General features: G+C 41.2%; 1 protein-coding gene across 1 annotated transcript in view; it reads right to left on the bottom strand.

The window, feature by feature from the left end:
- Positions 1-18,167, bottom strand: part of LOC137675718 (ras GTPase-activating protein 1) — a gene marked incomplete at its 5' end in the record, with an annotated part of 129,479 nt that overhangs the window by 49,228 nt on the left and 62,084 nt on the right. The window contains 4 exons of the mRNA XM_068421909.1: positions 7,652-7,802; positions 8,531-8,583; positions 10,302-10,333; positions 11,389-11,506. Coding sequence (XP_068278010.1) covers positions 7,652-7,802; positions 8,531-8,583; positions 10,302-10,333; positions 11,389-11,506 — 354 coding nt within the window. The remainder of the gene's footprint in view (positions 1-7,651; positions 7,803-8,530; positions 8,584-10,301; positions 10,334-11,388; positions 11,507-18,167) is intronic.

Below are 18,167 nucleotides of genomic sequence, written 5' to 3'. Positions count from 1 at the left end.
CTCTTGAGAATGAATTTGCAAGTGATCCAAGTTATCTAACATGTAAAATGTAAAGCATGAAATCAGACTGACCACAAAAAGAATCTAAGGAACAGGAATAAAGGGTTTATAATTCTTTTCAGCGTCTGACAACAGCAAAATCCTACTTACACAAAATGCAACAAGGAAGGTATAAATAAGTATGGATTAAAAAAAATGAATGCTTAAACTTAGTTTGATAAAGAGAAATAAAGATGAATCTCAATACTATATTACAGTTACTTTAGTAATTGTAAAATGCTTAGCATAGGGCTTATTAGGCCGCCCAGATCCTAGCTACCTGGAAAATTTTAGAAGTATCTCATCATCATGAGCAGTATCATTTTTTTAATACTTAACAGGTGAATTAAGAGTTATTCCAACTGCTGACATTTCAAATACTGAAGAAACCAGAAAGAAGAACACTACTCCATACATCATTTAACTATAAAGAAAAAGAATTAACATCACAGAATCACAGAATGTTAGGGATTGGAAGGGACCTCGAAAGATCATCTAGTCCAATCCCCCTGACGGAGCAGGATTACCTAGATCATATCACACAGGAATGCATCCAGGCGGGTTTTGAATGTCTCCAGAGAAGGAGACTCCACAACCTCTCTGGGCAGCCTGTTCCAGTGTTCGGTCACCCTCACCGTAAAGAAGTTTTTTTCTCATATTTATGTGGAACCTCCTGTGTCCCAGCTTGCACCCATTGCCCCTTGTCCTGTCAAGGGATGTCACTGAGAAGAGCCTGGCTCCATCCTCATGACACTTGCCCTTTACATATTTATAAACATTAATGAGGTCACCCCTCAGTCTCCTCTTCTCTAAGCTAAAGAGACCCAGCTCCCTCAGCCTCTCCTCATAAGGGAGATGTTCCACCCCCTTAATCATCTTCGTGGCTCTGCGCTGGACTCTCTCTAGCAGTTCCCTGTCCTTCTTGAACTGAGGGGCCCAGAACTGGACACAATATTCCAGATGCGGCCTCACCAGGGCAGAGTAGAGGGGGAGGAGAACCTCTCTTGACCTGCTAACCACACCCCTTCTAATACACCCCAGGATGCCATTGGCCTTCTTGGCCACGAGGGCACATTGCTGGCTCATGGTCATCCTGCTGTCCACTAGGACCCCCAGGTCCCTTTCCCCTACGCTGCTCTCCAACAGGTCTGTCCTCAACTTGTACTGGTACATGGGGTTGTTCTTGCCCAGATGCAGGACTCTACACTTGCCCTTGTTATATTTCATTAAGTTTCTCCCCGCCCAACTCTCCAGCCTGTCTAGGTCTCTCTGAATGGCTACGCAGCCTTCTGGTGTATCAGCCACTCCTCCCAGTTTTGTGTCATCAGCGAACTTGCTGACAGTGCACTCTATTCCCTCATCCAAGTCATTAATGAATATATTGAATAGTACTGATCCCAGTACCGACCCTTGAGGGACTCTGCTAGACACAGGCCTCCAACTGGACTCTGTCCCATTGACCACCACTCTCTGGCTTCTTTCCTTCAGCCAGTTCACAATCCACCTCACTATCCGATCATCCAGACCACGCTTCCTCAGTTTAGCTGCGAGGATGCTGTGGGAGAATGTGTCAAATGCTTTACTGAAATCAAGATAGACCACATCCACAGCTTTACCATCATCTATCCACCGGGTTATGTCCTCATAACATAACATGTCCTCATAACATGTTACGCCCATATTGTTCAGCCTATCAAAAAACAGATTAATCAATCAGTTAAACTAAAAAAGGCTTCCAAAAACTCCAATCTTCTTCTAGTCTCAAATTGTCTCATCTCTCAAATAAAAGATAACTTGAAAGCTTGTTCAATGTATAACTGTTGGGTCAATGTTTCTTATCTTCTACTTTGACATGGAATCACCAGATACACGATCCTGTGCTGCTGCCCTCCCCCCGCTAAATTTTGCAAAGTTTTTGAAAAACTTTCTCTTGGGAAGGTTAGATTTCAGAAAGAAAATGGAGAGGAGAAATGGGCATGAGATATGTGGTAGGATAGGTATGCCTATCCTACCACACTTTCTAAAATCAGAAGTGAAGCATTAGTAAATGCTATCGTACATTTAAATACTGTTTTATTTCCCAGGTAGTTTGTATATCCAGACACCGGACTGGAAGTTCCACAACCTATATAACCAATACTATGTCTCTGCCTATATCTCAAAAGCAAGCACAGGCAGTGTTTTCCTCAATCATCCCAGTAACAGGGAGAGGCTTTGGAAGAAACAGGTGTGCCCAAGACATCAATACCTGGCTCCAGGACTGGTGCCTCCACCAGAACTTTGGTTTTTATAACCATGGAAGAGTCTTTGAGACACAAGGTATACTGGGGATTCACCTGTCCTGACAAGGAAAACTCTTCTTTGCTCATAAGCTGGCAGGACTGACTAAGAAGACTTTAAACTAGAATCAGTGGGGGAAGGGGATATCAACAGGATTGCAAGTAGGCAAGCCAAGGGTTGGCATGGCATCGCCTGAGGGTGGCAACGATAGTGGGAACACTGCTCCTGGGAGCACGAAGTGCTCAGGAGCGTATCTGAAATGCTTGTACACCAATGCACGCAGTATGAGAAAAAACAGGATGAAATGGAAGGGTTGGTCAGTTCCCAGAGCTATGATGTCATTGGTATTAGTGAGACTTGGTGGAATGAGTCCCACAGCTGGAGTGCTGGGATGGAGGGATACAGGCTGTTCAGGAGGGATAGGCAGGGCAGGCAAGGTGGAAGAGTTGCACTGTATGTAAGGGAGAGATGTGACTGTGCAGCCCCCTTACAGTTAGGGATGATGTGGGTGAGAGCCTCTGGGTGAGGATTAGGGGGATGGAAAACAAAGCAGCTGTCATAGTGTGTATCTACTATCGATCACCCAGCCAGGATGATAGCGCTGATGAGTTATTCTGTAGGCAACTAGGAGAAATCTCTGGCTTGGTAGCCCTTGTCCTTATGGGAGATTTCAACTTCCCAGGCATCAACTGGGAATACCATACTGCTGGGACAAGCAAATCTGGGAAATTCCTGAAGTTTGCACCAAGAAGTTATCTTCTACAAGTAGTCAGTGAGCCAACTAGGAAAAGTGCCCTCCTAGACTTGTTATTTGTCAATAGAGAAAGACTCATGGGAGATGTGATGGTAGGCAGCTGTCTTGGCCACAGCAATCATGAAATGGTTGAGTTTAAAATTTTTGGTGTAATGAGAAAAAAGGTCAGCAGAGTTGCTACCCTGGACTTCAGGAGAGCAAATTTTAAGCTCTTCAGGGAGGTACTTAGCAGAGTACCCTGGGAATCTGCTTTTGAGGGCTTTGGTGTCCATGAGAGCTGGTCAGTTCTTAACTTCATCAAACACAGCGTAACCAGCCGGTCAAAAGAGGTGATTATCCCTCTCTAGCATTAGTGCGGCCTCACCTCGAGTACTGCGTGCAGTTCTGGGCCCCACAATTTAAAAAGGATTATAAGGTCCTTGAATGCATCCAGAGGAGGGCAACAAAGCTGGTGAAAGGGCTGGAGGGCATGTCCCATGAGGAGCAGCTAAGGACTCTGGATTTGTCTAGTTTGAAGAAAAGGAGGCTGAAGGGGACCTCATTGCTCTCTACAGCTTCCTGAGGAGGGGAAGTGGAGAGGGAGGTGATGATCTCTTCTCTCTGGTATCCAGAGACAGGATGTGTGGGAACGGCTCAAAGCTGTGTCAGGGGAGGTTCAGACCTGCCATTAAGAAACATTTCTTTACCAAGAGGATGGTCAAACACTGGAACAGGCTTCCTAGAGAGGTGGTCGATGCCCCATGCCTGTCTGTGGACAATGCCCTTAGTAATATGCTTTAACTTTTGGTCAGTCCAGGACTAGATGATCGTTGTAGGTCCCTTCCAACTGGAACTATTCTAAATAAAAAAGAAAAACAAACAAACAAACAACAACAACAAAAAAACACAACCAAAAACAACCCCCACACATCACACACCACCACCACCCCCACCAAACCACAAAAAAAACCCAAACAAACAAAAAAACCCAAACAAAAAAAAAAACAAAACCACCACACACACACACACACACACACAACTGTAAAACATGCAAGGTATTCACAGAATAGTTGAGGTTGGAAGGGACCTCCAAGATCATCTAGTTCAAGTCCCCATCTCAAAGTAGGGTTAACAAGAACAGATTGCTTAGGACCTTGTTCAGTCACATTTTGAGTATCTGTAAGGATGGAGACTCCACAACCTCTTTGGGCACCCTCTTCGGGCACCCTCTTCCAGTGTTCGATCACCCTCACAGTAAGGGAAGAAGAAAAAAAAAAAAAAAAAAAAGTGGTTTGTGTTCAGATGGAATTTTCTGTATTTCAATTTGTGCCCACTGCCTCTTTTTCTGTCACTGGCCACCACTAAAAAGAGTCTGTCTCTCTCTTCTTTGCTCCCTCCCATCAGGTATTTATACACAGTGAGAAGATTCCCTCCTCCCCAGCCTTGCCTTCTCAAAGCTGAACAGTCCCAGATCTCTCCACCTGTCCTCATATGACAGATACTCTAATCCCTTCATCATCTTCATGGCCCTTTGCTAGAAGCCTACAACACCTGGACTCGGTATTCCCAAGCAGTCTCCCATCCAAGTACTAACTGGGCCCAATGCTGCTTAGCTTCTGAGATGAGATGAAATAGACCATGCTCAGGATGATATGGCCACAGGCTAGTAAGCATATATTTTTGTTTGAGATTTCATGATACACAGTTAGTAAAATCGCCCCCCCCAACGGGCTTTGCTAATTTTTACATGAAAAAGTAGCTATTACTCCAGTAGTCATCTGTCTATCCATGGAATAAACAGAAAGATCACAAAAGTTACATGCTTTACTGAAGTCCATAGGAAAATACGATTTCATTATATAGTCAAAATAATTCACTCTATGTATTTAATATTTCCTATATATTAGGACCTTCAAATAGACAACTAAAAGACTACAGATTGTCTGTTTTGTAGAGATGATATAAGAATAAGAAATAATGAAAGCAGATCTCCATATGAGAGAGTGTAAATACAGTCTGTTAGTTATAATCATTAATAGAAGTTTTGAGCAATTTATATACAGAATGGTGGGAGAACATGCAAAGGGAAAAGGTTAGTGGAAAAAGTAGTCTTCCCATGCATCACAGAACACTAGATTGCTGAGATGTACCCAGGAATTTTCCCCCATGATCACCCAGAATAATTTTGGGTTGCTTTTGGAATATAGGCAGAGACATAGCATTGCTTATATAGGTTGCGGACCTTCCAGTCCCATGTCTGGATATTCGAATTACCTGGGAAATAAAACAATAGTCAACTTTTCAGTTGGTTTCCTTACTATTCTTTGGGCTCTTACTTTTGTATGGAAAATCTTTGTCTCTAATTTATGTGACTTATAACTGTAATCAATACTCTGCAAACAAAGAATAGATTGGCTTTATTTTACCCATTTTATTAATCCCACTTACAATCACTAAAACAGCAAGTGAAGAATATTAAGAGAAACAACACTACTACCAAGGATGATTTTTTTTTAAGTTCCAGTCTAATACTAGTATCAGTTTTAAAGCAGATACCTTCAGAGCATTTAAAAAAATAGCTTATTATAAAAAAGATCAATGAAAACTGTTTAACAGATGCATTTAAACAAGTAGCACTTCTTCAACCTCTAGTTTTTCACCTTGAAGATAAACTCTATGTTTTTAGATAAGTTATAAAGAGGAAAAACAGATGTTCTCTCTGCCCCAAGAAATGCTCATAAATTATTTCATTATCTTGCATAAATTCAGACTTCCTATGTTTCTGTTCTGGATTCAATGCCATTTGATGCTTTTTAGACACTTCCAATTGTTCCATACAACAATCCACCTTAGTCTTCATATATTTAAAGACTTCCTTCTTCCAGTGTCCATAACAAATAAACCAGTACAAGAATTCAAAAGCCCACAGAAAGTTATTCCTTTTTTCCTGCTTCTTATTTATTGCCCTCTGCAGTAGATCTTATGGTAAATGATTTGGGGCAGTTACCACCTTCATTTTGCATCCTTATCATCTTGCATTACATACTGTTTGAACTTCAAAAAGTTTATCAACTTTCAGTAAATACTAACTTGGACAGAATTTGAGCCTAGGAGTCTATTAGTAATTCCTCAAAACATTCAACTAAAACTAGAAGTCTTTCAAAGCCAAGCAGTTATCTCACTGAGGAGGATCTTTGCAACCTAGGTACCAAAATATTCAAAAAACCCTCTAAAATCATATTATCATCTTAGTGATGCTTAATCTTTTAATCTTGTTTTCCATCCAATGTCAAGGAAATAATCTTCTCTAGGTAAATGTGTTTTATATATACACTTCAAGTGAATCCAGCAGTGGGAAATTAATTTCCTAAAGTAATATCTTACTGCAGTAAGCTTCTGGAGCTATACTATCTAATGTTGCAAAGCCATTTGAGACTAATAAGACTTCCACTAGTTTGCCAATTAGTTTGACATCACCTAGGGTGTGGTCTTTTAGCCTATCATCCTCCTAATAAGCCATGTAACTAGAGAACGGGCAAAAGAGGATTTACCTTCAAAGGCTGACACTGCAGCTAGCTTGATTTTCAATGAGGATGTCTGGAGGCCAGACTGATTAATGTAGAAGGTACTCAAGCAGCCTGTGTGTGGGATATACATAGGTTAATAAGGTTCCAATTGCTTAGTCTCAAACCATTGTCCATTTGAAATCATATGAAGAAGTCCACTGAACTTCTTAGTTAGGAGACCTTGACATTTTCTCAGACTCATCAGCTGCTGGATCTCTACCCACTCAGAAGCCAAGCTGGAAATGAGAGAAATTCTCTATTGGGATGAAGAATGCCCTGGTTCTAGGTGAACAAGTCTTGAAAATTTCTGATTATGTGACAGACAATGGCCTCAATTAAAAGAGAAAGGTGAGTTTTCACTACTGAGAAGTCTTGATAATCTTATTCATAGTGTTGTCACAGATTCAAGGATGGAGCTGTATTGATAGCTTCTCCCGTGAAAGGGGAAACTTCTCTCTTGTCATTTCTTTTGTACATATTACCATATTTTTATACCCATGGCAAAACAAACCCATCCCAAGTTTCATCACTCTAAATGAAGTGACCTGCACTTCTGACCAAAGTATCATTCACATGTTTTAAGGTGATTAATTTAATGACTTTTCAACAATTAAGATATTTTTTCCCTTTCTTGTCAATACCCATTTCTATTATTTATACTTTAAAAACACTACTGAATGTCTCTGATAATACTAAGATTTTAATTTTCCCCTTTCATATACACGAAACTCTCTATTATAAATAGTAGCTTCCAAGACAACACAGCATTCTCCTAATTACATGCCATAATCCAATTTATAGGTTGAAGAAAATCATTTACAGAAGGAGAAAAATACTTCAAAAGAAACAAGTTACACTTAAGCTTCTGAAGGCTTTTAGAATGTGCTTAGTTACAACTAAATACTAAGCAAGTTAGTTAAAACTCTTAGTATATTAAGAAATACTGAAATCTTATGATCATATTGGTAAGTTATCAGCAATACGTTATACAAATTCTTTACAGAAGTATACACACAACTATTAAAAAACTTACCTATTATAATATCTGCCTCCCATCATAAACTGATTACTTGATGTTGGACATATTTTAAAACGCTGAATATTTTCACTGGTCCGAAAATAAAGTGAATAATCACCAGGTGTATTATCTGAAGGCCTCACAAGAAAACTGCACACCTGACCAACTGAAAAGATATCATAATACAGTGTTATTCACTGTTACTTATCTTAGTGTCATTTATGAGCTCTTATCAAAGCTCTTTCTGTACAAATTAGCAAGAATTGCACACTTAAAGGAGAAAGTCTGATGTAAGTTCCAACAGCGACCCCCATTCTTCACCCAAATGGGATAAGTAGTACTAAACTGCCAAAGTTAATGCAAAAATCATTTGGCTGTAGCTGACAACCTATCCCCACTTTTGCCACCTCTTTACAAGAGCATATGGTGTGTGGGGAGGAGGTTTGACAATGTTTTCAAAAAAACTAAAGATTTTTGTTCTCATATTTAAGGTATGTTATTTGACAATATGAGTCAGAAATCTTGATGTTTTCATTTTAAAAATTATTTCCTCTGTGATGGGACTAAAAAAAGTTTATAATACATTCTCCCATAAGTACATAACAGTATTTTCTCCTCAGAATTTTGATGAAGCCCAAGATATTTTTTTATTTATATATATTACAAAAATAAAAAAATATTTAACTATTTCAATTAGAATTATGAAACTAACTGTACTTGAGAACATAAAAAAAATACTCAGTGCTCAGCCATGAGGTTTTTTTCCCATGTAGTAGCAACTACAGGTCTGATGCTCATATGTTCAGATAGAAAAAACAGGTTTTGCTGCAGTCTGTTATAAACAGGATTACTTTGCGTCATTCCACTACCGCTGTATTTCCATCTGAAATATACCTGTCATCAACAAATTGTAAGCCTCTTGTTTGGAGATCTTCCCATGGAACCATCTTAAAGATGAAGAGAAAAATTAGAAAGCAAGACTATCAGCTCTCTTTTTTAGTTGTTGTGACATCTAAGACTCTGAATTAATATTTAAAAAAACCTAGCACGTATAGATACATATAAGCAACCGTTATGTTCCTCAGCGATTCTGGTTTTCTACCAACAGAATGAAAAATAAATATCTACAGCTATATAAATAAACTCATTTCAATACAAGTGTCCAACATGAAGTAGATGTTCAAATCCAAGTGTGTTTAGAGATGAAAAGGCATTGTTTAAATGCTAGATAATTTGACAGGCATATTTGAAGTCAGTCTCAGATAGCAATTTATTTGAAGCGTGAAATGCAAAGCCCAAACAAAGAGATTAATGAAAGTTAAATACTGTACAGAATAACTAAAATTAAATTTTGCTAGAAGTTGAAGAAATAAAACCTAGCTTTGTTAGACTATTGAATATTAATTACTTTAATCTCACACCTTGCATCTTCCACAGAGTCCTGCGTCAGAGCATCATCCTAAAAAATACAACAATCTGTCCAGTCTCAACCTGATACCTATCATTATAGGAAACAGCTTGACATTGCATGGCTATTCAGTTTACACGTGGCACACCACATGCTACATCTTAAGAGCTCATCCTGTCCTTTAAAGTAAAGCTAGAAACACGGCCTTTCATTGCAGAGTGTGTGCGCACGCACGTGTAAGTGTGTAAAAGAAAGCTTCTTTTACGCATCAAAAGAGAGCTCTAATTCTAACTTGCTTTCTATATTACCTTTACAGGACAATCTCTGGCTATTGGAATATTCGCAGAAATCCCTGCCTCCCCTGGAATCCTCTGAGCAGCGTGAATAACTGGACTGACAGTGTCAAAGCTCTAAGAATCTGCTACAAACTACTTTGTTAAAAAAAAAAAGTTCCTGTATTTGAAAAAAAAAAAAAAAAAGAAAAACCAAAAAAAACCACCACAAAAACAAGAAATGCATTCTTCAATCATCAGTCCTTTGGAGACTGCAAACTGGGCAATAAATACAGGAAGCAGCAGCTGCAATTATAGCAAGCAAAGGGAGGACAGACGAAGTTAATCCAGCTACTAGAAATTTTCTGTAACTTTCATTTCCTACTCATCTTTACTACTGAAAATAATATAACAATCAACAGTTTCCCGTAATATCAATTCATTGTTCGTTGTAAATTGTATTAGGTTTTGGGTTTTTTTTTTTTTAAGTATTTAACAAGTCAATTAACTGCAAACCACTTATTCTACAGTCTCCTGGTTTTCACTTTAAGTGTTAGCACATGAGGCTAACACAGAGGAAGTGTTACTATTACACTATCATTCCTCTAATGATAGTTTGTCCCCTCTCCTGCATTTAGAGTTGAGCAGACCTGAAAAAAGGTTACCTCTAAGGCAAACTGTATGTGTATAAAAAAACCCCACAAATCAGAAAACACCACACCCTCCATTGTACATATTCTGGGTAAAGTAATCACACAGTCACTCATCCAAGATTTTATCACTGCAAAACCCATTAACATTAGGCATAACTAATACAAGACTTCATGTCAATTACCTATGCATCTTCAACAGTTAGTATAGAAGAAAAGTATTAAGATCAAAAAACAAGTACACACAGCTTTGGTTCACCTTCCCAATCTCATAGCTAAAGTTTACAAACAGTTACTTTTTGATTTGCTTTTAATAACAAAACAAAAATCCTTACATTTTGCCTTCATGTGGATCTTCTTCTCTTCCCTAATAGGAGAATTAACACATTAAGTGCATGACAACAATATGCTTGAGTTTAGAAAAGTAAACTTCATAGGTTAAAACCTTCTGTAGAAATAAACAGCACTAAATCAAAGACATTTTTGAACTAGATAGCTTATTGCGCAGTTCACGTGAAGAGGTTTTTAACTTCATTCACTAAGTGGAAATGCAGCCATGCATTCAAAAGATTTTTTTCTGTCACTCTTCAAGTCCTTCTTTACATGTGGTAACTTAAATCTCAACTTTCCTGAACTTCAACCAGTAATGTAGAAATCTACAGTTAGATACTCTAACACTGCCATTTCAATTTAGCCATTCACATCCTGATATAGATGTGAGAAACAGGTGAAGCAAGCTCTACTAATAGCAAAATATATATGCTGCAAAACAAACATCATCAGGACTCTAAAGCAATGGTGAACTTCTTAAAAAAAAAAAAAGCATGTGAGGGGGTGGGGTGGGTGTTTTTGTCCATTAAATCATCTCTTCTCCTGCAGTAATTCAATTATCTTTAGGTCACCTGGCTAGTTTCCTGACTTAGCATAAGCCCTTCTAGGTATAATTAACTCATCAATATATTTTTAACCCACACTCGGCCCTTAAAAAAAAAAAAAAAAAAAAAAAAAAGACATACCACAGTGCAAAATTTCAGTCTATACATCTATGAATGTTTCATAGCAAACAAAACAAAAAAAAAAGAATGCAATTGAAAGACTAGCAAGTTCTTTATCAGGACTGGTGACTTTAGGAAACTGCCTAATAAGTTCACAGTATCATTAATTTCCACATGAACTTGTTTGGATAACATGTGAATAAGTACTTTGTTTGGATACTGAATTAGACTTAAAAGGTTTGTTACACTATTTAAAAACTGGCAGTTTTAATTACTGCAGGAAGGTTTAGAAAAGTACATAAAGTCAGGCAGTTAAATGCCACTAGTTTGGGTTTATTTCAATGTTAACTTACACACACACACTCTCTTAATAAAGAAAATAATCAAATGTCAGTTCTGCAACAGATTTGAAAATAAAATTACTTACCACTTCTTCTACCAGGTCTTCTACAATAAGACCTTGTTCATCTGTCCGTAGGTTTGTAACCCACATCCAGCCATCTTCCAATTCATTATGGACAATAAACATGTCTCCTTTAAGGAAACTGAAGAGAGTTACAGTAAGATTTATGTTAGAAGTACAATCATAATATAAAGTTTAATGAACACAATGAATTCTTGAGCATAGTTTCAGCAAAACATTTGAGGAAATCTGATCACGAAAGATACATTTATTGGTATCCCAATAAATAAAATAAATAAATCCCACATGCATTTTTCACACAGTTTAAGTATCTATGATAAATGAATATTTACATTTAGAATCTAATAGATACTTTAAAGTGTGCTAAGGGCATATAAAACAAAAAACACCACAACAACATAAAAAGACAGTAACATTCTTCTTTTATCAAGAGGGATCAAATACTAAACAAAAGTAAAAACAATCAAAGATTCCCTTAATAGTCTAAGAAAATAATACTTTAATCAAAACCTAATTTTGTATAATAAATCCTGTGGAATATCTACTATTTAGGTCTTTGCATATGAAGATATGTGCTAAAAAGAAGATACAGAATAGTTCCTCGAAAAGACATGCAGTTAGCTACAATAAGAGCATAAATACAAAGCATTAAAACGTCCAAGGGAGTTTTATTACTGAAAGGTTAGTATAAATTATCCCTTAAGTGTAATCCCAAACTCAGGTGTACTGGTTTTGGCTGGGATAGAGTTAAATTTCTTCATAGTAGTTTGCATGGGGCTATGTTTGCGATTTGTGATTAAAACAGTGTTGATAACACACTGATATTTTAGTTACTGCTGAACAGTGCTCACACAGAATCAAGGCCTTTTCTGCTCCTCACACTGCCCTGCCAGCAAGTAGGCTGGAGGTGCACAAGAAGTTGGGAGGGGACATAGCTAGGACAGCTGACCCCAACTGGCCAAAGGGATATTCCATACCATATGACATCATGCTCAGCAATAAAACTGGAAGTGGAGGTTGGCAGGAGGGGACACTACTCAGGGACTGTCTGGGCATCAGTCAGTTGGTGGTGAGCAATTGTTTTCATTTGCATCACTTACCTTTCTTGGGTTTTATTTTCTTCTTTGTTGGTTGTTTCGGTTTTTTTTTCCTTATACTTTTTTTTTTTAATTTCTTAATTAAATTTTTTAATTTCTTAATGTGCCCAGTGACAGGACAAGGGGCAACAGGCACAAACTGAAACACGGGAAGTTTCATCTGAATAGGATGAAAAACTTCTTTACTTTGAGGGTGACAGAGCACTGGAACAGGCTGCCCAGGAAGGTTGTGGAGTCTCCTTCTCTGGAGATATTCAAAACCCACTTGGACACAACCCTGTGCAACATGCTCTAAGTGAACCTGCTTTGGCAGGGGGTTGGACTAGATGATCTCCAGGGGTCCCTTCCAACCCTAACCATTCTGTGATTCTTTCTAATTATTAAACTGTCTTTATCTCAACCCACGAATTTCTTTCTCATTTTTACCCTTCCACTTCTTCCCCCACCCCACCAGTGGGGAATGAGGGAGCGGCCGTGTGGTGCTTAGTTGCTGGCTGGGGTGCCAAAAAGGACTCTTGTGCTTTAACCCAACATGGGGCTTGAAGGATTTGAGATAACGGATTTGACCAGAGCGTATTAGAAAGAATTTATAATTATTATATCTGTTAACAGTTGCTGGTCACGATATTGATTTATCTGTTCTCAACATTAGTTTATCTGATCTGTGCCATGCTCCCTTTTTTGTTGTGCATGTTAAAGACTGATTTTGGCTTTTGCAGTTTGCTGTGCTCGGTAGCACTTAGTGATGTTTTGCCTGGGAGATTTATTATTAAAACACCAGCCTTAAGCTTAATCTGCTCTTTGGGCTCTGTACTGATGCCATTACTGTACTTCAGGAACCATCTCATGGAGACAATTAACAATTACACTTCCTCCAAGAGGTTTTTTGTGGAGGAAATACAGAATGGCACCTTCACCACCTTCTTCTGTGATGTTTTCTCCCTCTTTACAATAGCTCTTCAGTATCTTGAACATCCTTGGGTAAACAAAATACTCCAATTGGTATTTCTCAGGAATATTATTTCAGCTTTTTCCAAGGTTAACCAACTATTTAGGAATATCACCCAGGCCCCGTGGCAGTGTGGTTATGGGTGGCAAGGCATGCGGGCAGGTATCTAGAAAGGTTGTCACCTCCGATGGTCTGGAACTTCACTCTCAGATCCTGATGAAGTGATAGAATGTTTAAAAAAAAAAAAATGCCATGGCTATTCCAAAGAGGCACAACTTATCGCACTGTGCTGGGGCCTGGCCTGCACCTCCTGAATGCTGCTCAGTACTATTCAGCACCCTCAAGGAGAAGAGAGGGTCTCTGGATCTGAAAACATACCAACAGACACTGTGGCTAAAATAGAGACCCAGCCTTCAACTATATCAGTCACCCCTATAACTAAGAAGAAACAATGGAAGCAGAAGTCAACTCCTTTAGGAGAAGCTTCTTCATCCCTTACTAAGAGAGAGTAGGAGAAAGAATCAGAAGAGGCAGCCTGTTCCGCAGCAGAGCAGTCACAAGAACAGGAGGGGGAAGGGACTGAAAGATAGGACATGTAGATGTGGTGCTTAGGGACATGGTTTAGTGGTGGACTTGGCAGTGCTAGGTTAATGGTTGGACTCGATGATCTTAAGGGTCCTTTCCAACCAAAATGGTTCTAGGATTCTATGATTCTATGAAATCATAAATGAGACAGAAACCACCCAATCCTTATCCTTTAGTGAGCTGTAAGATATGTGAAGCTGTCGATCAGGCGAGCAAATTATCAGCTGGTTACTCCCAATGCTGGGATATTGGAGCCAATAATGAGGAATTAGAGGGTAAGGAAGCCAGGCAAGCTGGGATCCCTTGCTAGGGATAAGGCCACTGACAAAGGGATTGTAAAAGGGGCAGGAGTCCTCAGTCTTTGGAGTCGGCTCCTGTCAAGTGTGAAGGACAGGTATCCCTTCAAGGAAGAACTTGCAAATTCCTGAAGCAAGTGGACCAACACTGAGGGAGTTATCCAGTATCTGAGGGAATTAGTCATGGTGGAGGTGATCCACAGCAACCTGGACAACAAACAGGTATCCAAAGACCCAAATGAAATCTGATGCACACGGTCCACGTGACAAAAGTTTGTACAAAGTGCACTGACATCATATGCCAACACCCTAGCAATAACAAGCTGGAAAGGAGCATCAACTGGGGATGGACTGGCCAGCCATCTCTGAGAATTTGAAGAGAATCTCACTTCCTCCTTCTAGGCCTGCATCTCAGCTCTGGAGAAACTGTCCCAACAATTGTCTCAGCAATTAAAGAAGGACAGGTTAAGAGTCAGCCTTTTTGTGTTCAGGGGAGAGGGTTACCAGTGGCGCACACCATATGCCACCCTGTGGTTCTATCTGCGTGACCAGCGGGGGGACATGAGGAAGTGGGATGGTGAACCTACCTGGAGACTAGAAGCTCGAGTACAGGAACTGCAAGAAAAAACAACAGCCAAAAGGTACCCGTCCAGGAAAGTTACTGCTCCAGTGTCTGTTGGCGTTTAGTTGATGTCTATGGTTAAACCATGACACCAGGTCATATGAAAACCTTTCACTGGAGCACAGGGAGACTTCTCAATCAAGTCAGATGATGCATCAGGGATACAGGCAATAGCTATGAGGTACTGAAGCTCATCAACTACTAGTTCAATCCAAAATTAGAGAGCAATTTTCTATGGAACGTCTCTCATTTGAGAGGGTGTGACAGATACACCCACTCTGAGTGAACAGTACTTTGGTTCAGGCATTACTGACAAGTAGGCCTGACTGAAATCAGCCTTGCTGTGCAAACCTTGAGAATTGTGCTAGGCCATATCTTCTCAGGAACCAAGGAGTCTAGGCCATGTCTTATCAGGAGCTAACAGCACCAAGCAGGTGGGTGGTATTCCAGGTGGGTAGGGATGAGATTGAAGAGAGAAGTATGAGGGCAATCAAAAGGGACTTCAGGGCCCTGGGGCATTTGGTAAAGGGGGTAGGTGCACAGGTTATATTCTCTTCCATTCCTTCAGTGTTTGGTGAAAATAGGGAAAAGACTATGAAAGTACAACAGATTAATATGTGGCTAAGAGACTGGTGCCGAAGGTGGGATTTTGGGTTCTTTGACCATGGGGTGGCTTTCAAGGCACTGTGCCTGCTTATGCCAGATGGGGAACAGCTGAATCAGAAGGGGAAAAGGGTTATGGCCCAGAAGCTGGCAGAGCTGGTCAAGAGGTCTTTAAACTAGGTTTGATGGGGGAGGGGGATAAGACCAGGGCAGTCACAAATGAACCTAGGGGTGACAGGCCTGCATTGGGGGCAAGGCCACTAGCCCAGCTGAAGTGCGTTTACACCAATGCACACAGTATGGGCAACAAACAGGAAGAGCTAGAAGCCACTGTACAGCAGGAAGGTTATGATGTGGTTGCCATCACAGAAACATGGTGGGATGACTCTCATGACTGGAGTGCTGCTATGGATGGCTATAAGCTCTTTAAGAGGGACAGGCGAAGCAGGAGAGGTGGTGGGGTAGCACTGTATGTTAGGGAGTGCTTGGACTGTGTTGAAATTGAGGAAGATGGTGAGGATGACAAGGTTGAATGTTTATGGGTGAAGATCAGGGGAAGGTCGGCAGGGCGGACATTACGGTGGGAGTCTGTTATAGACCACCCAACCAGGATAAGCAGGCAGATGAGGCGTTTTACAAGCGGCTGTCAGAAGCCGCCCGGTCGCCGGCCCTTGTACTCGTGGGCGACTTCAACTTGCCGGATGTCTGCTGGAAATTCAACATGGCAGAGAAGAAGCAATCTAGGAGGTTCCTCGAATGTGTGGAGGACAACTTCCTCATGCAAGTGGTAAATGAGCCCACTAGAGGAGGGGCCCTGCTTGACCTGTTGTTTGTGAACAGAGAAGGACTAGTGGGAGATGTGAGGGTCGGTGGCCATCTTGGGAATAGCAACCACGAAATGTTAGAGTTTGATAGTGGGGGAAGTAAGGAGGGGCAAGAGCAGAACTTCTGCCTTAGATTTCTGGCGGGCAGACCTTAGCCTGTTTAAGAGGCTGGTGGACCGAGTCCCTTGGGAGTCGGTCCTGAAGGGCAAAGGAGTCCAGGAAGGCTGGACGTGCTTCAAAAGGGAATTGCTAAATATTCAGGAGCAGGCTGTCCTGGTGTGTAGGAAGACAAGCCGTTGGGGAAAAAGACCGGCCTGGTTAAACAGAGAACTTAGGCTAGAACTTCAGGAGAAAAAGAGAGCCTATTTGCTCTGGAAGAAGGGTTGGGTAACTTGGGAGGTCTATAGGGACGTGGCCAGGTCATGTAGGGAGAAGATTAGAAGGGCCAATGCTCAATTAGAGCTTGATTTGGCTGCTACAGTCAAAGATAACAAAAAAAGCTTTTACAAATACATCAACAGCAAAAGGAGGGTCAAGGAGAGCCTCCACCACTTGCTGAATGAGGAGGGTAGTGTAGTGTCAGGGGATGAGGAAAAGGCAGAGGTGCTCAATGCCTTCTTTGCCTCGGTCTTTAATGTCAAGACCGGTTGTCCTCAGGAGACTCAGCCCCCAGAGCCTGAAGTTAGGGACGGGGGGCTGTGTGAACCTCCCATGATCCAGGAGGAGACGGTTAGTGACCTGCTGTGCCAGTTGGACACCCACAAGGCTATGGGCCCAGATGGGATTCACCCTAGAGTAATGAAGGAACTGGCAAATGAACTTGCCAAGCCAGTCTCTATTATCTACTGGCAGTACTGGTTAACTGGAGAAGTTCCAGCTGACTGGAAATTAGCAAATGTAACACCTATCTACAAGAAGGGCTGGAAGGATGATCCAGGGAACTATAGGCCTGTCAGCCTGACCTCAGTGCCAGGCAAGGTGATGGAACAGATCATCCTGAGTGCCATTACACGGCACATGCAGGACAATCGGGGCCAGCCAACATGGATTCAGAAAAGGTAGGTCCTGCTTGACCAACCTGGTCTCCTTCTATGACCAAGTGACCCGCTTAGTAGATGAGGGCAGGGCTGTGGATGTAGTCTATCTAGACTTCAGTAAGGCATTCAACACTCTCTCCCACAGCATCCTCCTAGACAAAATAGCTGCCCGGGGCTTAGATGGGTGGACTCTTCGATGGGTTAAAAACTGGCTGGATGGCCGAGCCCAGAGAGGGGTGGTGAATGGGGCAAAGTCCAACTGGCGGCCGGTCACTAGCGGTGTTCCCCAGGGCTCAGTTCTGGGGCCGGTGCTGTTCAATATCTTTATAGATGATCTAGACATAGGGATTGAGTGCACCCTCAGTAAATTTGCAGATGACACCAAGCTGGGTGGGACTGTCGATCTGCTGGAGGGTAGGAAGGCCCTACAGAGGGATCTGGACAGGTTAGATAGATGGGCTGAGACCAACGGCATGAGGTTCAACAAGAACAAGTGCCGGGTCTTACACTTCAGCCACAACAACCCCATGCAGCTCTACAGGCTGGGGGAAGAGTGGTTAGAAAGCGGCCCGGTGGAAAGAGACCTGGGGGTGCTGATCGACAGCCGGCTAAACATGAGCCAGCAGTGCACCCAGGTGGCCAAGAAGGCCAATGGCATCCTGGCCTCTACTAGGAATAGTGTAGCCAGCCGGTCTAGGCAAGCGATCGTCCCTCTATACTCGGCACTGGTGAGGCCGCACCTTGAGTACTGTGTCCATTTCTGGGCCCC

The sequence above is a fragment of the Nyctibius grandis genome, chromosome W (genome assembly GCF_013368605.1).
Source record: "Nyctibius grandis isolate bNycGra1 chromosome W, bNycGra1.pri, whole genome shotgun sequence".
In the NCBI taxonomy this organism is placed as follows: domain Eukaryota; kingdom Metazoa; phylum Chordata; class Aves; order Nyctibiiformes; family Nyctibiidae; genus Nyctibius; species Nyctibius grandis.
This window is presented reverse-complemented; position numbering and strand designations above follow the sequence as displayed.